At 48.9% G+C, this 19,526-nt stretch overlaps 2 protein-coding genes across 3 annotated transcripts; one reads left to right on the top strand and one right to left on the bottom strand.

Moving 5' to 3' along the window:
* The first annotated feature begins 7,256 nt into the window (after positions 1-7,256).
* Positions 7,257-10,097, top strand: Elovl3 (ELOVL fatty acid elongase 3). Its single transcript, XM_051200028.1, has 4 exons — positions 7,257-7,581; positions 8,324-8,455; positions 9,345-9,496; positions 9,670-10,097. Exons 1-4 carry the CDS (start codon positions 7,478-7,480, stop codon positions 10,095-10,097), a joined length of 816 nt encoding a protein of 271 aa, XP_051055985.1. The 5' UTR covers positions 7,257-7,477.
* Positions 10,098-10,766: 669 nt separating this feature from the next.
* Positions 10,767-14,394, bottom strand: Pitx3 (paired like homeodomain 3). Of its 2 annotated transcripts, XM_051199997.1 has the most exons (5): positions 14,335-14,394; positions 12,632-12,761; positions 12,246-12,448; positions 11,253-11,847; positions 10,767-10,791 (listed from the first exon to the last, which is right to left on the bottom strand). In XM_051199997.1, exons 2-4 carry the CDS (start codon positions 12,747-12,749, stop codon positions 11,260-11,262), a joined length of 909 nt encoding a protein of 302 aa, XP_051055954.1. In that variant the 5' UTR covers positions 12,750-12,761; positions 14,335-14,394; the 3' UTR covers positions 10,767-10,791; positions 11,253-11,259. The 2 variants fall into 2 exon arrangements, with proteins under 2 accessions (XP_051055954.1, XP_051055953.1); XM_051199996.1 differs by lacking the exon at positions 10,767-10,791 and having other exon boundaries at positions 10,926-11,847.
* Between the last annotated feature and the right edge of the window lie 5,132 nt (positions 14,395-19,526).

Below are 19,526 nucleotides of genomic sequence, written 5' to 3'. Positions count from 1 at the left end.
GGGATACAGAAGAAGGTGGATTCGTGAATTTGAGGCTAGCCTGGTCTACAGAACGAGTTCCAGGCCTACACAGAGATAGCTTGTCTTTTTTTTTTAATGGTTTATTATTTTTATTTCATGTACATTCATATTTTACCTGCACAAATGTCTGTATGAGGGCATCAGATCCCCTGGAACTGAAGCCAGAGATGTTTGTGAGACACCATGTGGGTGCTGAGAATTGAACCTGGGTCCTCTGGAAGAGCAGACAGTGCTCTTAACCTCTGAGTCACCTCTCCAGCCCCAAGAGAGGCTCTGTCTGAAAACAAAAAACAAAAACCAAACAAAAACAAAAACACCACCACCAACAACAAAAGTCAGTTGGCTCTTGCTGTGTGTTGCCTATTCTGTTTTTAGATGGATTATGAAAACTGACCTGGCTACTAGTTAGATATGAATAGTCCTGTTTCCTAACTGGAGAACCGGCGTCAGATATTTTTGCTTGGTTTAATAGCCGCTAATCAGAATGATATTATGCATAGTCTTTAATTTTCACTTCATTAATTACTAAGGAGGTCGAGTCTTATATTTATGGTTGTGAGCCTAGCCTTTAACGGCTGAGCTATCCCTCCAGCCCGAGGTTGAGTCTTAAAAATGTGCGTTTACGTTGACTTAGTTGCACATTCAGTTCAAGGCCACAGACATTTTGTATGTCTACCATGTGACTGGTGTACTTAAGAGCAAGTGAAGTAATGAAGACAACTATTGGGAGAGCTAGAATAGTGCAGAAAATTCTTGGCTAACTGTATGCCATAGGCAGAGGCACAGTCTTGCTAGGCAGTTTGGACAAAGGCCTCTGGGTGAAAACAAGGGTAAGGTGGATCCTATTTGAAAAAACAGTTTTGTTGTTGTTGTAAGACAGGGTCTTTCATGGTAGATGGTCTTGGCTTTTTGATCCTCCGGCTTCCCCGTCTCCAGATCTAGGATTAAAGGGCATGCACCACCGTATCTGGCTTTGACCAGTCTCTCAAAAACCAGGTGACTTTAGGGCCAAACATTGGATAAAAATATGTTCAGGAGGGAAAATAATGTACTCAGAAAGGGAACCGAATGTGGGGAGAAAGGTGAGGTATATGGAGTTGTAAGGCTTGTATTATGGCTAAATTATGGGATGCAGGGCCTGAGGGATGCTGGGGCAATGGCAGGAAGACACTGATCCAAGAAGTTTATTGTCATTCCTAAAGAGGACTGATTTGGGGCCTGGACGATGGCTCAATTCAGATCACCATTACCCATGTGTAAAGCTAGGCACATGTCTCCAATCCCAGCATTGGGAGAAGGGGGAATGAGGAGATAAGCAGCCCAGAGCTCACTGGTCAGCCAGTCTAGCCAAAGCAAAGCTTCATGTTTAGTAAAAGACAATGACTCAAAAAAGTAAGATGGACATAATGGGGACTGACACTCCTATAAACCTCTGGTCTGCATACAAATGTGCATACCTGTGCAAAAATGTTGCACACACGCCTGTAGACACACATGCAAGCATTCACATGAGCACCTACATGTGTTCACCCACATGACTATTACATGTGTCACAGACACATACAAAGAGGAATGACAATGACATGAGCTAACTGACATGTGCTTTCTTATTTCTGAGATTTGTTCTTGCTATGAAGCCCAGGCTGTTCCTCCTACTCAGCCTCTCAGATGCCCAGGATTTCAGGCGTGCCTGAGGTGTTTCAGAAAGACCTTTCTGGATGGCTAGGACTGACGGTGCATGCCTGTGAATCCCAGCATTCAGGAGGCTGAGGCGGGAGATGAGCCATACAGTAAGGACTTGTCTAACAACACATCCAAAGAGGAAGAGGAGGTGGTAGAGAAGGGGAAGGAGACGGAGGGTAATGCTGGAACCCCGGGGGAAGCAGAAAGGCAGTTACCATAACTTCGAAAGAGCTTTCTGGCAAATGAGGGGGACTTGGAAAGGCTGGAGCATGTAAAATGAGTCTGTTTGTGTTCATAACCATGCACCGGGTGTTGTTGATAGAGCTATGAATATTTTGTTTGTTTGTTACTTTCTGTTTTTTGAGACGGGGCTTGCCTGTAGCTTTGGAACCAGGCCTTGAACTCACTCTGTAGACTAAGCTGGCCTCAAACTCACAGAGATCTGCCTGCCTCTGCCTCCTGAGTGCTGGGATTAAAGGCATGCACCACTACCGCCTGGCTACAAATATGTTCTTTATGTATTATGCACAGTCATTCTTTATTTGCTATACTTAAAACTCTATGTCCACTTCATGACTCCTAATGTTTTTGAATTGTGGTAAAATGTATATAAACATAATTTTTACCATTTTCATCATTTTTAAGTATATAATTCAGGGGTGCTAAGCCTACCCCAAGATTCTAAAGGCAATCTCCAATCATGACTTCCTTCTTTCAATCTTATGTTTATTGGCATTTGCCTGCATGTATGTCTTGTGTGAGGGTGTCAGATCCCCTGAAACTGGAGTTACAGACAGTTGTGAGCTGCCATGTAGGTGCTGGAAATTGAACCCAGGTCCTCTGGAAGAGCAGCCAGTACTCTTAACCACTGAGCCATCTCTCCAGCCCCCATGACATTCCCTTTAATGTAAGTTGAGCTTTATTGAAAATAAGTTTAAATTTGTAAAGCACCTTGTAAGCAGTGATGATTGGTGTCTATTCAATGCCTGATAATTTTTTAATATGCTTTTTGTTTGATTTGGTTTGGTTTTGGCTTAGACAGAATCTCATTCTATAGTCTAGCTAAAACTCACTATGTAGCTCAGGCTGGCCCCAAGCTTGAAATAATCCTCCCACCTCTCCTTTCCAAGTGCTGGGATTATAAACATCAAGCACCACCGACTTGGACTGGAGAGATGGCTCAGTGGTTAAGAGCACTGGCTGCTCTTCCAGAGGACCTGGGTCCAATTCCCAATGCCCACAAATGTCTGTAACTCCAGTTCCCTGGGATATGCACATCAATGCATATAAAATAAAGTTAAATAAATTATTTAAAAAAATAAGCTGCTACACCAGCTGTGTATGCTCGTTAACCCAGGATTTTACACGATCTTCCTAAACATCATTCTGAGGAGGATATTATTTCCATTTTACAGGCTGGAAAGTGAGGCCGAGAGGTGTTACATGACCCCTTTCTCCAAGGTTACCTGGACACAGAATTTGAAGAGAGGAAGTCTCACAACCATGCCACTTCTAGAAGAAACGCTACTATTTCATGTCACATGAAAGAATAAAAGTATTCTAGCCTGAGAGATTAGATAATTGGTGACTGGAAAGATCAGCCTACTTTTGAAAAATTAAAGGAAATAGCAATACATTTTTTTTTTTTTTTAAAGCAGAGTCTTATTGTATAGTCGTGGCTGTCCTGGAACTTGCTATATGGCTTTCAGACTCTGAGAGATATGCTCGCCTCTGCCTCCTGAGTGCTGGGATTAAAGGTGTGCATCCCCATCGCCTGGCATAACTTCTTATCTATGGGTTCTTGTCTGAAAGTGCTACTGGAATACACTGGTGGGATGTCAACAGACAGCTGCCAACCAGGGACAGGAGCTGGACGAGGGTTTGTAAGCAGGGGACGTCAACAGACAGCTGCCAACCAGGGACAGGAGCTGGACGAGGGTTTGTAAGCACAGCAGCCAGTGACACTTAAATAAACTTCTTAAGCCATCCCCGAGTTAGCACCACACCACCCTATCCATTCTTCCTCAATGCTGAAGTTTCCAGAAAGGCCATCAAAACACAGGGACAGCCCAAAAGGTAAGTTTAGAACCTCAATCCTGGACTGTCACCCAGGCTTACAGACTGAAAACTCCATCGGTCACGCTCTGTGTCTGGTCAGGAGACTGATTTTGACTGTTTCCTGCAAATGTATGTTCATGTGTGCAATACTCCTGGAGGCCAGACAAGGACATCAGACTGCCTGGAACTGGAGCTCCAGATGGTTATGAGCAGCTATGTGGGTGCTGAGACTTGAACTTGGGTCTTCTGGAAGAGCAGCCAGTGCTCTTAACCAGCTCCAATAATACTGTTGTTTTGTAAAAGTTTATTTATTTAGTTTTTACCAGCCAGTCATGGTAGTGCAGACATTTAATCTCAGCCCTTCGGAGCCAGGTGGATCTCTGTGAGTTCCAGGTCGTTCTCATCTGCATAGCATTTCCCAAGCCATCCAGAGCTGTGTAATGAGACACTGTCTTAACGTTTGTTTTTGATTAATTTAGTCTGTGTATGGAGTGGGAACATTCATGCTACAGTATGCATGTGGACCTCAGGAGAAAAGTTATAGGTGTTGCCTCTCTCCTTCCACAGTGTGCAGCCCCCTCTTCCCGCTGAGCTATCCTGCCAGCCCATGTTGTTATTATTGTTATTATTATTTTTAATAGTCATTGTTTCACTTGTTCACTCACCCAGCTGACGTCCTCCCTGAAGACTTCTGAGAGTCAGATTATGAATGAAGCAATTAGGAATCACTGGAGTTCTGGACAGGGAAGCAACAGGATTCGACAGGATTTTGGCAGAACTGTCTTCTGGATGTCTGGACAGAGGTCACCTGAGGAAATGTCTAGGGTTGGGGCTGATGTTCTTTATGTATTATGCACAGTCATTTCTTTATTTGCTATACTTAAAACTCTATGTCCACTTTATGACTCCTAATGTTTTTGAATTGTGGTAAAATGTATATAAACATAATTTTTACCATTTTCATCATTTTTAAGTATATAATTCAGGGGTGCTAAGCCTACCCCAAGATTCTAAAGGCAATCTCCAATCATGACTTCCTTCTTTCAATCTTATGCTTATTGGCGTTTGCCTGCATGTATGTCTTGTGTGAGGGTGTCAGATCCCCTGGAACTGGAGTTACAGACAGTTGAACGGCCAGGTTTGGGAACAGTTTTTCTGATTTGTACTGTATTAAAGAAGGCTGTAGTAACCAGTTAATGTGACCTCAACAGTGGGCGGCTGTACTAACCAGGTGAGAGGCAATAAGATACAGAGACAAAGAGATGCACACTTGAGTCATTCAGACAGAAGAGGTGATGCTCCCCACTTGCTCCTCTCATAAGAGAGCCCTAAATAGTTTGTTTATTTATTTATTTATTTTTGTTTGTTTGTTTCTTTGAGGCAGGGTTTCTCTGTGTAACAGCCCTGACTGTCCTGGAACTTACTCTGTAGACCAGGCTGTGCCACCACCACCCAACTGAATATTTTGTTTTTAAAAACTGGTTTGGAGGCTCAGTGGTAAGCGTGCTTTAGAAGACCTGTATTCAGTTCCCAGCATCCATGTTGGGCAGTCCATGAGAGCCAGGAAGTGTAGCTGACCTGGGAGGGAACCTGTGCACACATTTAGCACAGACATATACACATAAATGCAAATTTTATTAACTTTTAATTTAAATTTTATTAATTTTATGTGGTGTTTTGCATACATGTATGTTTGTGTGAGAGTGCCAGATCCCTTGGAACTGGAGTTATAGATGGTTGTGAGCTGCCATGTGGGTGCTGAGAAATGAATCCACATCCTCTGCAGGAGCAAACAGCGAAATTGTACTCTTAACCCCTGAGCCATTTCTCTAGACTCTGTCTCTGTCTGTCTGTCTGCCTGTCTGTCTCTCTCATATATTTGGTTTTTCCAGTCCTGGAACTCACTCTGTAGACCAGGCTCTCCTGAACTCAGAGACCTGCCTACCCCTGCCTCCTGAGTACTGGGATTGAATACACTACCACTGCCTGGCTTAAATATGTTTTAAAATGAAAACTTCTGTTTTTCTACTTCGTGTGTGTGAACATGGTGCATAGAAGTGTAGGAGTTGCTCCTTTGAGGCCCACTCTCTGAATGTGTCTAGGGCTTGTGATACCCTGCGAGGCTGGCAGCCAGCAAGCCCAGCAACCCTCTTATCTCTGCCACACCCTGGGGTTACAGGTGGGCAGGGCAGGACACTGACTTGTTATGTGGTGTTGGGATCTGAACTCAGGCCCTCATGGTTCACAAGAGCTCTTGAGAGAGCCATCTCTCCAGCCCCTTAAGTAGTTCTCTTTCCTCTCTCTTTTTCTCTTCTTTCCTCCCTTCCTCCCTCCCTCCCTCCCTTCCTCCCTCCCTCCCTGCCTCCTTTCTTCCTTCCCTTCTTTCTAAGACAGGGTTTCCCTGTGTAGCCCTGGCTGTCCTGGAACTCACTCTGTAGACCAGGCTGGCCTCCAACTCACAGAGATCCCCCTGCCTCTGCCTCTGCCTCCTGAGTGCTGGGATTAAAGGCGTGTGCCACCACCAGCCCAGCTCACATTTCTTTTTCTTTGCACTTGTTTTGGAGATTGCAATCTCCTCAGAAAGTGTTCCAAGCCTTCTAATTTTCTTTCCCTTTCATAAATCCAGGAGCCAAACAAGGGACAGCCAATAAGGGCTTACAAGTTTTGAAGCATTTTGTTCTCAGGGGCCGGATACATCGGTGTAGGAGTAGATTCCATTAGACAAGTTCAGACTGGGAGGAGAAATGGCAAGTCTTAAAGACTGGATCACCCTGGGGAACTTCTCCCCGACCTGAAGACACAGAGCCCAGAGGGTGACCCCATTTTTCTCTCCAAAGTTTTTACTGGGCGTCAGAGCAGACAGTTCAGGAAACTATAAAGAAACCCTAACAGCGTGAGGGCCGCCCCCTCAAATATTAACATCAACAACTCAGCAGTAAAATTCGTATTACATTCATCTCCTTCCTCCCACAAGCATAGATCCAAAGCTAGGAGACTGAAGTGACCAGAGCCCTTCTTCAGGGCCCAGCTTGCTCTTCCTTATCCCGGCCTGGGTTTCACAAGGAAACTGACACCCCAATCTCTGGAAGTGGGCAGCAGCGGCCCAGAGTACCGCCACTTGTCTCACTGCCAAGTAGGCGATGATGAACGCGAAGTGAGGCAATGGCTAGGGCGGTTGTGCCAGAGGTGGGCTGGTCTGCCTGGGTATTCAGTGAAATCAAGGATTGGGGCAGGGGGTGTTTATGAGTCAACTGGAGCTGATGACGGAATTAAAAGAAAAAAAAAAAAAAAAAAAAAAAAAAAGGAGGGAGGAACTGGGAGGGGCTACTGGGAGGGATTACTGGACCTGGGGCATCCTTGGGGAGGTGCCCTTGAGGAGCGATCAGTCAGAGAGGTGGATGCGGATGAGGCTCAGGGGCGGGCCAGAGATGACTCTTGGCTAAGATTGGATATCTGCTGAGGGCGGGAGCTGGCCTTGCACAGCCTGGGTCCCCAGTTTAGTAATGGGGATATATACGGCCAGCTGCGGCCAGGACAGCGCGAGCGGGCAGGTCAGCAGCGCACGTGCCAGGCTCCTGGGCCCTTCTTCCTACGCACAAGTCCTTTCTGTCCTGGTTTTCTTCGTCCGGTCCTGAAACCCACTCCATCTTCGGCTCTCTTGGCTGTCGCCCAGCCCCCACCCCAAGCTCTGAACCTCGTCCTCTGCAAAAGCGAAATGACCACATCCATGAATTTCTCACATGGTTTGGAAGCGGAGCTGGTCCAACCCTATAACTTCGAGATGTCTCAGGATTTAAGGCCCTTTTTGGAGGAGTACTGGTGAGACTTGGTGAGGGGAAAGGACCAACGAACTGCTTTGAGGGGGGTGGAAACAGGGAGTGAACGCTGGGGTACTGGCTCCAACCCCCATCCCACCCCCTGCCCCGCTCAGTCCTTCAAGGTACATTTCAAAGTGATTAGAGCTGGAAGAAAGGATCCAGAAGTGAGAAGATGGCAAGAGGGATGTGGGAGGAGACAAAAGGAGCGAGATTGACTTGAATGGAGAGCTGTTAGGTGATCTCAGAGACAGAGGACCTGCCTGTCCTATACAGTTATCACCTTCTGCAAATGTCCCATCTTTACTGCTGTGAAAATTACTACAAAGTTCGGGACCCTTTCCAAGATTTCCCAATGTTCTCTGTCTTACCCCTAAATCTCCCCAGATGTATTCTGTGGGCTGTTTTTGTTGTTCAATCAACTCACTGTGAGCCAAACAGGCAGAAGATGTTGCTACACTCCCCTTACATCACAGCCTGAATGGAGTAGTTATTGGCTTCGGGCAGACAACTGTCATCTGCCCCATCTCCACTGAGAAAGTAATATTCACTGAAATCTTGCATGTACTAGGTACATATCTGTGAATACTGCTAACGTGTCCCCCGATCCCGTGTCCCCATACAAACAAGGAAGCCAAAATGTCACACTGGTGGAGCTCTAGAGGAGTCCCTTGGGGGAGATGAGTGGGTTTTCCTTTAAGCAGTGCCCACTTGTGAACTGCTCCCCTCTGCTCTCTGCCCTCCAGGGTAAGTTCATTCCTCATCGTTCTCGTCTATCTGTTGCTCATCATTGCGGGCCAGAAGTACATGAGAGCGCGGAAGGGCTTCAGCTTGCAGGGGCCTCTCATCCTCTGGTCCTTCTGTTTGGCTGTGTTCAGGTAAGGTACTCCTCCACCCCAAATCCTGCCTGTCCTTTAGTCCTTACATCCCTGTCTCATCCCTAAGAGTTTCTAAAATCCTCCGCTGCACGGACTTCTCCACATTACTTTGTTTTCCTTTTTTCTTGGGCTCAAGATGGCAGTCTCTGCTCTGTTCTACACCTATTTGTTTATTTAGTTAGGTTTTTCGAGACAGAGTTTCACTGTACACTAAATAGCTTTGGCTATCCTGGCTCTAGCTCTGTAGATAAGGCTGGCCTTGAACTTGCAGAGATCCACCGGCCTCTGCCTCCCGAGTGCTGGGAATAAAGGCGTGCACCACCACCACCTGGCCTATACCTTTGAAAAATGTTTGCTTTTAAAGACAGCCTCTCAAGCTGTATCTCAAACTGCTCTAATTGCTGCTATGGAACCCAGGCTGGCCTCAAACTCACTGCAACCTTCCTGCCTCCGCCTTCTGAGTTCTGGGAATACAGATTCTAGGCTCTACTCCATTCCTCTCATACTCATGAAATGCATACATCCAACACATTTATTTCTCTAGCCTTAAGTATCTTAGTTTCTGAATTCCTCTTCAAAGGCCATCAACAATTTCCCTAGCCCCTCCTTCCATCCACGCCTTTCTTCTGACTCACACCCCATCTCAAGAACCCCATTCTTGACTTAGTTTCACCTCACCCCCCCGTGTTAACTGGCCTTTTCTCAACCCTTATCTCCCCAAGAATAGTTGTTAGATCTATCAGATTGGCCACAGGATCTCAAAAGCTGGACACCCTCCCCCGCCCTCCCCCCCCAAGAGATGGGAGGTAACAGAGCTTTGATGAGAATGAGATGGGATGGCTCTTTGCAGGGAATGGGCCTTACACCTTTGTACTGTGTCTCGCTTCAGCATCCTGGGCACAGTGAGGATTTGGAGGTATATGGGAACCCTGCTGTTTACGAGGGGCCTCAAGCAGACTGTGTGCTTTGCCACCTACACTGATGACACCATAATCAAATTCTGGTCCTGTCTCTTTGTTCTCAGCAAGATTGTTGAACTCGGTGAGTATAAGGGCTTTGTCTTTGGACTTGCATTCCTCCCCAGAGTCCTCCACTTACCTGTCGCACAGAGTCCTTTCCCCACCCCTGAGAATTCCTGCAGTGTTCCCACATCCAGGGTAGTGGGCGGTGCCAGCACCGAGTGTCATGCCCTTATCTGACTCCTCATCTCTTAGGAGACACAGCCTTCATCATCCTGCGTAAGCGTCCTCTCATCTTCGTGCACTGGTACCACCACAGCACAGTGCTGCTGTTCACAAGCTTCGGATTCAAGAACAAAGTGCCTTCAGGTGGCTGGTTCATGACCATGAACTTGGGTGTACATTCCATCATGTATACCTACTACACTCTGAAAGCTGCCAAAGTGAAGCATCCCAGCACACTTCCTATGGTCATCACCAGCTTGCAGATCCTGCAGATGGTCATGGGGACCATCTTTGGCATCCTGAATTACATCTGGAGGCAGGAAGAAGGATGCTACACAACGACGGATCACTTTTTCTGGTCCTTTATGTTGTACGGGACCTATTTCATCCTATTTGCTCACTTCTTCCACCAAGCCTACCTCAGGCCCAAGGGCAAAGCTAAGCCCAAGAGCCACTGAGAGCTGGGGAGTAAGCCGGGGCCTCAGGCTTTCCTCCGTGGCACTAAGGGTTAGGTGTGGGAGAGTGACTAGGGTACCTTCCCTGTATGGTTTCCCCCATGGGACATGTACCCCGAAGTGGCAGGGAGATGTGGCAATCAAGAAATGTCACCCTTGGAATAGGATGTGCTTTGAACTTTCCGCCTTTAATGTCAAGGCCAACCAAACCCTAGGAAGGGATAGGACTGAGGCCCTTCAAATTGAATTATTTATATTTATATTTAGAACTCCTTCTCTTCTTGCTCTATTTTTTAAATTAAAGAGGTCAACATTTTGAGGGTTTGTTGTTCCAGAGGGGAAAGTGGACTCTGGAGGTGGGAAACTTGAGGGTGTGTGGATGGAGAGGCACACACAAGCACTCAATAAGAATCCTAGGCCTGGTAGGAGCTCAATAAATGTCTGTTACAGACTAGAATTTTATTGCTGTTAGAGGTCCAAGCCTCTGAAAGGAACAGTGAGAAACAAGTGCTAAAACCATAGGCGTCCTAAATTTTTGCAAAATAGTTCCCTGAAAGAAAGCATCGGAGACCAGACCTACCAGCTGTCCTCCCTGAGACCACGAGGTGGCGTCGCAGAACCAGCATAGGACGAGCTCTGTCAACTAGCTGGTCACACCAAGCTCCAGAGTTCCTCCAGGGATCCCCGCGTCCCCGTCCTGGAGGAAAGGGGTGAGGCTGGACCCTTAGAAGCTGGAGGCTCACTCCGTTCCTGCACACCCAGCTGTCCTCTTGGACAACGGGAAGGATGAAGGGAAGGAGGGCTCAGCCGCAAGTCTGAATCATCAGGCCGTTGACAGTCCGCGCACGTTTATTTCATTGATCTTTGAAAACGGGATAGGGGAAGTCTGGAGAAGGCGGGATGGGCCAAGGGTGAATTGGCCCTGGGGGAGCTAGCTGGTCCCTGTTCCTGGCCTTAGTCCCAGGGGCGCGGTCTCCGTTTAGGGGCCAGACCAGCCCTCGGGGTGGTGAGGAAAGAGACCCTCTTCGGAGCCTGCCGCCCCTCCCCGGGTGCCCAAGCACCCCTTTCAGACCCCGGGACGAGGGCAAGCCAGTTTCGGCGACCCCTGTCCGGGAAGGCTGTGAATGACTGCCCCGCCCTCGGGGATGATCCACAGACCTGCGGCTCACACTGGCCGTTCCACTGCATACTGGCAGGGGCTGAGGTTGGCGGCCGGGGGCGGCCCGGGCACGGCGGGGTAGCTGAAAGAGGCGTGCTGTTTGGCTTTGAGCCGCAGGCTAGCCAGGCTCGAGTTACACGGGTCCCGGTATACATAGGGGGAGGAGGCGGCTGCAGCGGCGGCTGCGGCTGCCGAGGCGTAAGGGCAGGACACTGCCCCGGAGGACACCGCGGCTGGAGCCAGGCCCGGGGGTGCCCCGCCCAGGCCCTGCAAGGCTCCGGGACCTGGTACGGTGCCCGGAGCAGCGGCGGCCGAGGGCACCATGGAGGCGGCGATGGAGCTGGGGGGTGAGAATACAGGCTGCGAAGCCAGAGGCCCCACGTTGACCGAGTTGAAAGCGAACGGGAAGGTCTTGGCGGCGAGCGGCGGGGCGAGCGCCTTGGGCGGCCAGTTGCCGTACGAGTAGCCGGGGTACACTTCCTCGTAGGGTGGCACCAGGCCCCCGAGCGGGGCTGCGAAGCCACCTTTGCACAGCTCCGCCTGCTGGCTGCGCTCCCGCTTCCGCCACTTGGCGCGTCGGTTCTTGAACCACACCTGCGGGCATCGGAGAAATCGGCTGTCAGGACACGCGGCCGGCTGGCTAGTGGGCCACCCAGAGGAGGCTCGAGTCCCGGCGGGGGGAGATCAGAGGGGGTGCATGCTAGAAGGGAGGAGCGCACAGAGCCAGGGGCCCCCGGCAGAGAAGCCAGCGGGAGCAGGGTCTGGGGGGCGCAGCTCGGGATCAAAGAGAGACAAGGAGAAGGTGAGCCCCGGTCCTGGGCCCGGCAAGGAACTGCTTGATAGGGAGTGGCAGGCAAGGCAGCTGGAAAGTAGGGATCCCCGGGCAGGAACTGGACCCGACGTGGGGCCAGCACCTCAGAGCCACCAGCTTCTTGGGGAGGGGGCCCGCGAGAGCAAGGCGCTTGCAGGTGAGGGCTGCGGGCCAGGCATACCCGCACGCGGGCCTCGGTGAGGTTGGTCCACACGGCGATCTCTTCGCGCGTACTCATGTCGGGGTAGCGATTCCTCTGGAAGGTGGCCTCCAGCTCCTGCAGCTGCTGGCTGGTGAAGTGCGTGCGCTGTCGCCGCTGCTTCTTCTTCAGCGAGCCGTCCTCGGGGGAGCCCCCCGGCAGTGAGGCCGAGGCCTTTTCCGAGTCTGGAGGGGGGCAGAATGAGACAGGTCGTAGGGAGCTATGGCCTGTGTGGATTCTCTGGCTCTGGGACCTCAAGGAATTCCTCAACCTCTGGCGGGCTCCCACCCAAGTTGCCACTCTGGATCCCACAAACCCATCAAGGCTAAACTGTTTTCTCTTCCACCTCCAGAAGGGGGCGCGCTCACCACTGTGCTCCTGGCCCTTGCAGCCATGTTCAGGGAGAGGAGGGTGTGGAGTGCCTGCATCTGACAGGGACAGGGCAGGGCTCCGAGCCTCTGCCTCACTGAGCAGGCCGAACTCCATGGAGGGAGGACTCTAGAGGCAAGAGAAGACACAGATAAGTTATTAGAGGTAAAAAACTAGGGACTTACGGCTACCCTGTGATCCTAGTACTCGAGAGGCAGAAGCAGGAAGATCGCCCATGAGTTTGAGCCTAGCAGACCCTACATTGTCAAAGTCAAGAATACCTAGCAAGACCCTGTCTCAAACAAAATAGCACCAACAAAAGCATGGAGTCACCAGGCTCCTAACAGAGTTCCCCACAACACTCTTGTCTCTTTTCTCATCCACTAAGATAAAGCTATCTCGAATGGTGTACTCTAGAATAGAGTATGGAGAGATGGCTCAGCACCTACGTGGCTGGCAGCTCACTATCGGTAATCACTTCCAGCAGATGCAAAGGCTTCTACCCTCCCCAGGGTCTAGGCACTCGGGTGCACAGGCATACATGCAGGTATGACACCCAAACACTGAAAATACATATAAAAACAACAACAAAAAAGAGTTGAGCAAGAGAAGCCAAATGAGGAAAAAGGTGTACACGAGAGGATTTATGCACACACAAAGACAACAGATTCACTGACTGATGGACCCGTGTCTGGTGCCACAGCTCTTCCATTTTGTTTCTTTGAGAAAGGATCTCATGTAGCTCAGGCTAGCCTTAGTCTGTGATCTCCCTGCTTCTATCTTCTCTGGGATTACAGGCCTGTGTTATCAGGTCCAGCTAAGTTTCAGTTTTATTTATTTAATTTTTGGGGTTTATTTTGAGACAGAGTTTCTCTGTGTAGCCATGGGCTGTTCTGGAACTCCTGCTCAAGACCAGGCTGGCCTCACACTCACAGAGATCTGCCTGCCTGGGCCTCCCAAGTGCTGGGATCAAAGGCGTTTGCCACCACCAATGCCCAGCTTTAAAGTTTTTCTCTTTCATTCAATTTTATTTTTTTAAAATGTCACATTTGTTTAGAGCCAGGTATGGTAATGGAGATCTACAATGTCAGTACCAGAAGGTAGAGGGTCTGGACTCTAAGAGCAACCTTAGTTACAAGAGACCCTGTTTCACAAAACAAGGGATGACTCACTTGGTAAAGTGTCTGTGACGAGAGCATGAGGACCTGAATTTGATTTCTTAGCACCCACCTAACACCACCCTGTAACTGCAGCCCTGGGGAGAGAGGGACAGGGGGACCCAGCAGTTTGCTTGGCCGCCACTCAAGCTGACTTGGCCAGCTCTAAGTTCTATGAGAGAGACTCAACAGGATGTGGGATGATTGAGGAAGAGATGATGCTGATCTCTGCCTTCACACACGTGTGCACCTTCATACACACAAACATGTACACATGTACACAAAGAATTCTTTTTGTTTAGATTTCCAGTAGAGCATCTCCAATCCGAAAGCTCTGAAACTGCAGGCTGGGGAAATGGCTCACTAATTCAGCAAATTGGTTGCTCTTCCAGAGGTCCTGAGTTCAATTCTCGGCACCTACGCGGTGGCTCCCAGCCAACTAGAAATATATTCCCATGGCATCTGATGCCCTCTTCTGGTGTGCAGACATACACACAGATAAAATACCCATAAATAAAAAGTAAGGCTTATAACTGGAAATGTACCTCCAAACTTGGAATTCAGAGAAATCCAGGTTTCAGTCAAGGACAGCGAGATTAGGGATGATCAACCTGGTTCAGTCGTTTCAATAGGTAGAACCTAAGAACCAAAGTAATTCAACTAAGTCACTGAGTCTATGAATTGCACAGTTAGGACCTGAACTAGTTCTGTGGACTCCCGAAGAGCCATTTTCAAATTGTGTCCCTTGGAGCCATCTGCAGAAGCCCTGTAGGGATTTCGAACTAGAACTCCAGCTTGGATCTCTTTAGGTCTGCTTTAGCAGTAGGGCAATTCTGCCTGTCTGGGTTACTTATGTTTTATGAAAGAATTTTGTTTGAATAAAAGGTTTCATGTCAAAACCAAGTTTGAAAACCACAAGTTGGGTTTGGCGGGATGGCTCAGTGGGTTAAAGCACTTGTTCTTGCAGAGGATCTGGGTTCGAGTCCCAGCACCCATGTGGCAGCTCATAACCATCTGTAGCTCCAGTTCCAGGGGATCCAGCACCTCTGCCTTGTCTCCACGCAGGGAAAACAGTCACACAAAGTAAACACAAATCAATAAATAAAATCTAAAAATTAAAAAAAAGAAAAGTCTAGAAAACCACAGGCACTGAGGTCCCTTCTGTTCCTTTGCTGTCTAAAGCATCCACCTCCTACTGGTCATTCTTTCATCTCATCCTGGCCTCTCACCATTCCAGGCAATATGTATGGATTCTTTAGACACATCCTCCAACACACACACACACACACACACACACACACACACACACACACTTCCTGGTAGTATTCCTCCAAAACCTAGCCTGACCTTGTCAAGGAGGCTGCCTGAGTCCCTATGGAGGGTTCCCCTGCAGGCTCCTCCTCCTGGTGGTCTCCCCCAAGACCTCTCCTGAGAGGAAAGGAAAGGGATAGTGCTGGCACTCTTGATTCCAGGAGCCTCTGGGGCACAAAACAGAAGCTAGGACCAGAGGAGAGAGCCAGGTATGTGTGTGTGGGTCTCTGTCTCCAACATCTCCCCATCATCAGGGGCACAGTGCAGGCTACACGAGGAGGCATTAATGTGATGGATTATCCCAGATCGAGATGAGCATCACTTGGCTGATCTGAATTTATTAAGAGCCTTTCTCAAGGGTGTGCAGATGGACAATGGCCAGTGTTTGTACATGGTAATGCCCCTTCAGCCAGCTCCGAGAGCACAGCTGTGCCCCACCCCAAGCCAGGGTGGCAGTAGGACAGAGGTCAAGGCAGAGGCTGAAAACAATCTTGGCTCTTTTGCTGGGGTTAGAGAGATGAGCAAGACTAGAGGGAACCCAGGAAGAAGGGGAGAAGTCGGACCAGGGGTGCAAGTGTTCTTAGTTTACCTTCCAGGTCTGAGCTGGAGCCAGAGGCCTGGGAATAGGAGAATTTAGGCCTGGCAACTCTCCCTTGGAATGGAGATGGCCTTGCAGGGACCTGTGACAATTTGACTAGCACTTCTTCACGTATTTCTGGAAAGACGTGGCAGGAGCTTAGAGCTGGAAACTGAGGTGCCCTGCAGCCTGCCCTTCCTTCAGATTCATTTGACCTTGAAATTCAAACCATGCTGCTGCCTTTTCCAGAAGCCACAGAAGCAACACAGACCTGGGAGAAAGGGACAGTAAGGTTTGCCCGTAGGAAAAGCTACTTCCCACTGCAGACATTCATCCTTCCAGACTGTTTTGGCAGCAGACGCCTAGTTTTCCAAGTTCCCCTTCCCCTGGCATTCCATACCTGGGTCTTGATTTCATCCTCTATTTCAGTAGAAGGAGGCCAGGGGAAGAGGACAGCAGCCAGAGCAAAAGACAGAGCTGAGTTCGAGCTGTGTGTTCTCAGAGACAGGCAGACACATGTGCAGACACACGGCCCTGACTTAGACACAATGGGCACTTGGACCTGAAGCTAGAGGCTCAGAAACATGCGCTCTCCCACACATGCTCTCCCACATTCAGGCAGACAGACACACACCGTCACACCGTCTCCTGTCTCTCTGACAGGGACAGCTGCCTGGGCTGTTTTGGAGCTAGCCATTCCCCTCCCCCTCCCTCCTCCTCCCTGGCCCCTCTGAACCTCAGCTCTCTCAGTCCCAGGAGTTCAGACTCTGTGTGGGGGAGGAGGAGGAGGCCAAGGGGAGCAGGGAATAATGCTCTTCATTTAGTGACTATTAGAGGGAAGCTGCTTGGCTAAGTAAGAAGGCATGAGCATGCTGGAGCTAGGGGATCAGGTAGAGAGATGATCTGTTATGGGCCAAAGGAATTGGGTTTGGAATCAAAAGATCTAGGTTCATGTCCTGGTAACCCTCAACTTACTATGCATCCTTGGCAAGATATTTCATCATCTCTAAGAGGGAGATCATAATCCCTTCTCTGCCTGCCTTTTCCTTTCCCCTCCAGATGGGGTATTGCTATGTAGCACAGGCTGACCTCAAGCTTGTGATCTTCCTACCAGGTGCTAGGGTTACAGGTGTGTGCCCATGACTCTGGCCTCATTATTATTATTATTATATTATCTATCTATCTATCTATCTGGTTTTTTAGATGGAGTCTTATGTGGCCTAGGATGGCTTTGGGCTCACTTACAGCCTAGGATGACCTTGAACTTCTGGTCTTGCTGCTTCTACCTCCTAAGTGCTGGGATTAAAGGTATATGCCACCACCATACCTAGTTTATGTGGTGCTGGGAATCGAACCCAGGGCTTCATTCGTTTTAGGCAAGCATGCTGCCAATTGACCTACATCCCTAGCTCCAAAGTATAGCTTGGGCTGTCTCATGATCCTCCTGTCTTATCATTAGCATTTGCCCACTGCCAAGCACCACCACAATTGACCAGTATTGTTATAACAAGTTTCAAATAACATATAGCTTAGATAAAAATAAAATTCATAATATTTTTCTAGTTCCTTCTAGAAGCTGAGCACTTAATTAGCCACCCTTGCTTGGGTGGCTCACCTCCCCAGACTTTGTGTCTCAATGAAGAAGTCATCCTGTGAACATCAGTGAGGGATACAGCGCTCAGTCCTAAAGAAACAGCAAAACGGGCTAAGGAAGGCAAGCAGGGAATAGCAGCTGTCAGAGGCTGGTAAAGAAAAAATAAACCTGTGTGAGACTTGACTGAGCTCATAACTGCAGAGAGGGGCTGGGAAGTATCGTGGCACTGCAGAGAGAAGGCGTGCACACAAATGCCAGGGTAGGAAAAGATGAAAGGGAGGGCACAGAACTTAGGCAAGCAGCCTCATGTCCGAGTGGGCTGGTCAGGCAAAGGCTGGGGGCGCCATGTTGTTATCTGAGTTGGAGACAGGCTGACTAAGGATTAAGCTCCCCCAAACTGCTAGAGGTCAGGAAGCTGGGGAGTTGGGCCAGGGGCCAGGAACTTCATCTAACTCAGTGGATAGGGAGGGTTATGCAGTAGTGTGGAAGCTGCATGACTAGTTGATGCTGGCAGGGACAAACAGAGCCAAGAGATAACTGTGGTGAGGAATCCAGCCCCAAGAGGGTTTGTCTGTCCACTCCTTTTGACACACTGTGTTGGAGATGCACAGTTCAGCCTTCACTGGCATCACGGTGGCTAGCCCAGGCCTAGGGAAAATAGAAGTGCAGGTATCTTTTGATTCCAAAGACTGTAAGTCTGTAATGGACCACCACCAACAAAATATTCAGGAGGCAATCAGGCAGAGGCCAGATCATAGGTCACTGTGGTCCCCAAGGAACACAAGCTCATAGTAAGAAGGAAACTATCATGGAACCCACTTACAGTCCAAAAGCCAGGAGGAGATCAAAGGCACTGGGAAAACCCAAGATAAGTTGAAATAAGGATCCCGGAAGCAGGAGGAACAGCATGGAGGGGATGGGAGAAAATCCTCATCTTGCAGGGAGTGGATGAGGAAGAAGAGAAGCAGAGCTGGGTTGTGGGCTACGGCTCTACTCAGCAACCTGAACTGGGAACAGGTGAAAACCAAGGTCCTAAACTAGTGCCCGGCTATGCCATAACTAAAGCTGAAGCAAATCCCTGGGATGCATATAGCCTTCTATTTACTTGGGATACACAGCACCCAGACTCTGGTCTGCTGAACCGCAGTGTGCAAAGGGGAACAGACGCCTTTTTATCTGCTCATGGCTTCAGGATGAAACCCAGCAAGCAGCTCAGGTGGAGGCAGGGGTAACTGGATGGACTAAAGTTATCAAAGTGGTGAATCACGGATCAGAGAAACAACCACACATGCTTCTCAGTGTCCATCCCTTGCTCCTTCTTTTATCAAGCATTACATGTGTGCTAAGGGGGTTCCCAAGGACTGTAGTTCACAGACGTTAACTTGCTTACAGTCTAGGGAGGCAAACAGAACATATGAAGGGAGAACAGAGTCCATGGGTCTAAACCTTAGGCTGTGAGAGATCAGATACAGGAGCCCATATAAAGAGGTATCACGTGTTAGGGCTCAGAAAATGTAGGTACTTGGCTGATATGGTGATTGTGGAGAAAGAGAAGGGGTAGGGCCTTCTAAGTAATCCAAACGTTGGGGTTGCTTAAAGGGCAACACAGAATTCATTTGATCAAAGGCTTAATGTGGTACATGAGAGACCAGGATGAAATAGGGCTTAGATTGAGGAGGGTCCTGGTTCAGAGTTGATACAATCAAAGCTAGAGTGTTCTTGACCTTTCTATTGGGGGAAAAATAAGTCCTAAATTCAGGGAGTGGGCACTATGCCTGTAATCCCAGCACTCAGAAGGCTGAGGCAGGAAGATCAAGTGCTCAAATCCAATCCAGCCAGGGCGATCTAAGGACACCATATAGGGAAATAGAGGCAGGGGGTGAAATGGTAGCAACTCATATGAAATTTCTTTGAGATCTCCATCTTGATTGAACCAGGCCCCTTGTGCACGCTACTAAGCCACTCCACCTCTACTAAGCCACTTGCAGCACATCCCTAGCCCCTCTAGCTTAATTTTAAGACTTCAAGTTGATTTTGCACCCTATTTCGTAAAGCATATTCATATTTACAGCCCAGGTCTAAAAGTAACATCACCACACAGGGAAGGTGGGCCACAGGCAGCCTGTCACTCTCCTGCCCCTGCCCTGCCTGCCTTCACAGCTGTAGCTACATGCTACTAGAAAGTTAAAGGCTTGACAGTAGTGAGTGGCAATATGAAAGTAGCTTCTTTGTAACCTTGGTTTGCAGTGGTAACT

The sequence above is a fragment of the Phodopus roborovskii genome, unplaced genomic scaffold (genome assembly GCF_943737965.1).
Source record: "Phodopus roborovskii unplaced genomic scaffold, PHOROB, whole genome shotgun sequence".
Taxonomy (NCBI): Eukaryota; Metazoa; Chordata; class Mammalia; order Rodentia; family Cricetidae; genus Phodopus; species Phodopus roborovskii.
Note: the sequence above shows the minus strand (reverse complement) of the source record. Positions and strands in the feature narration are given on the sequence as shown.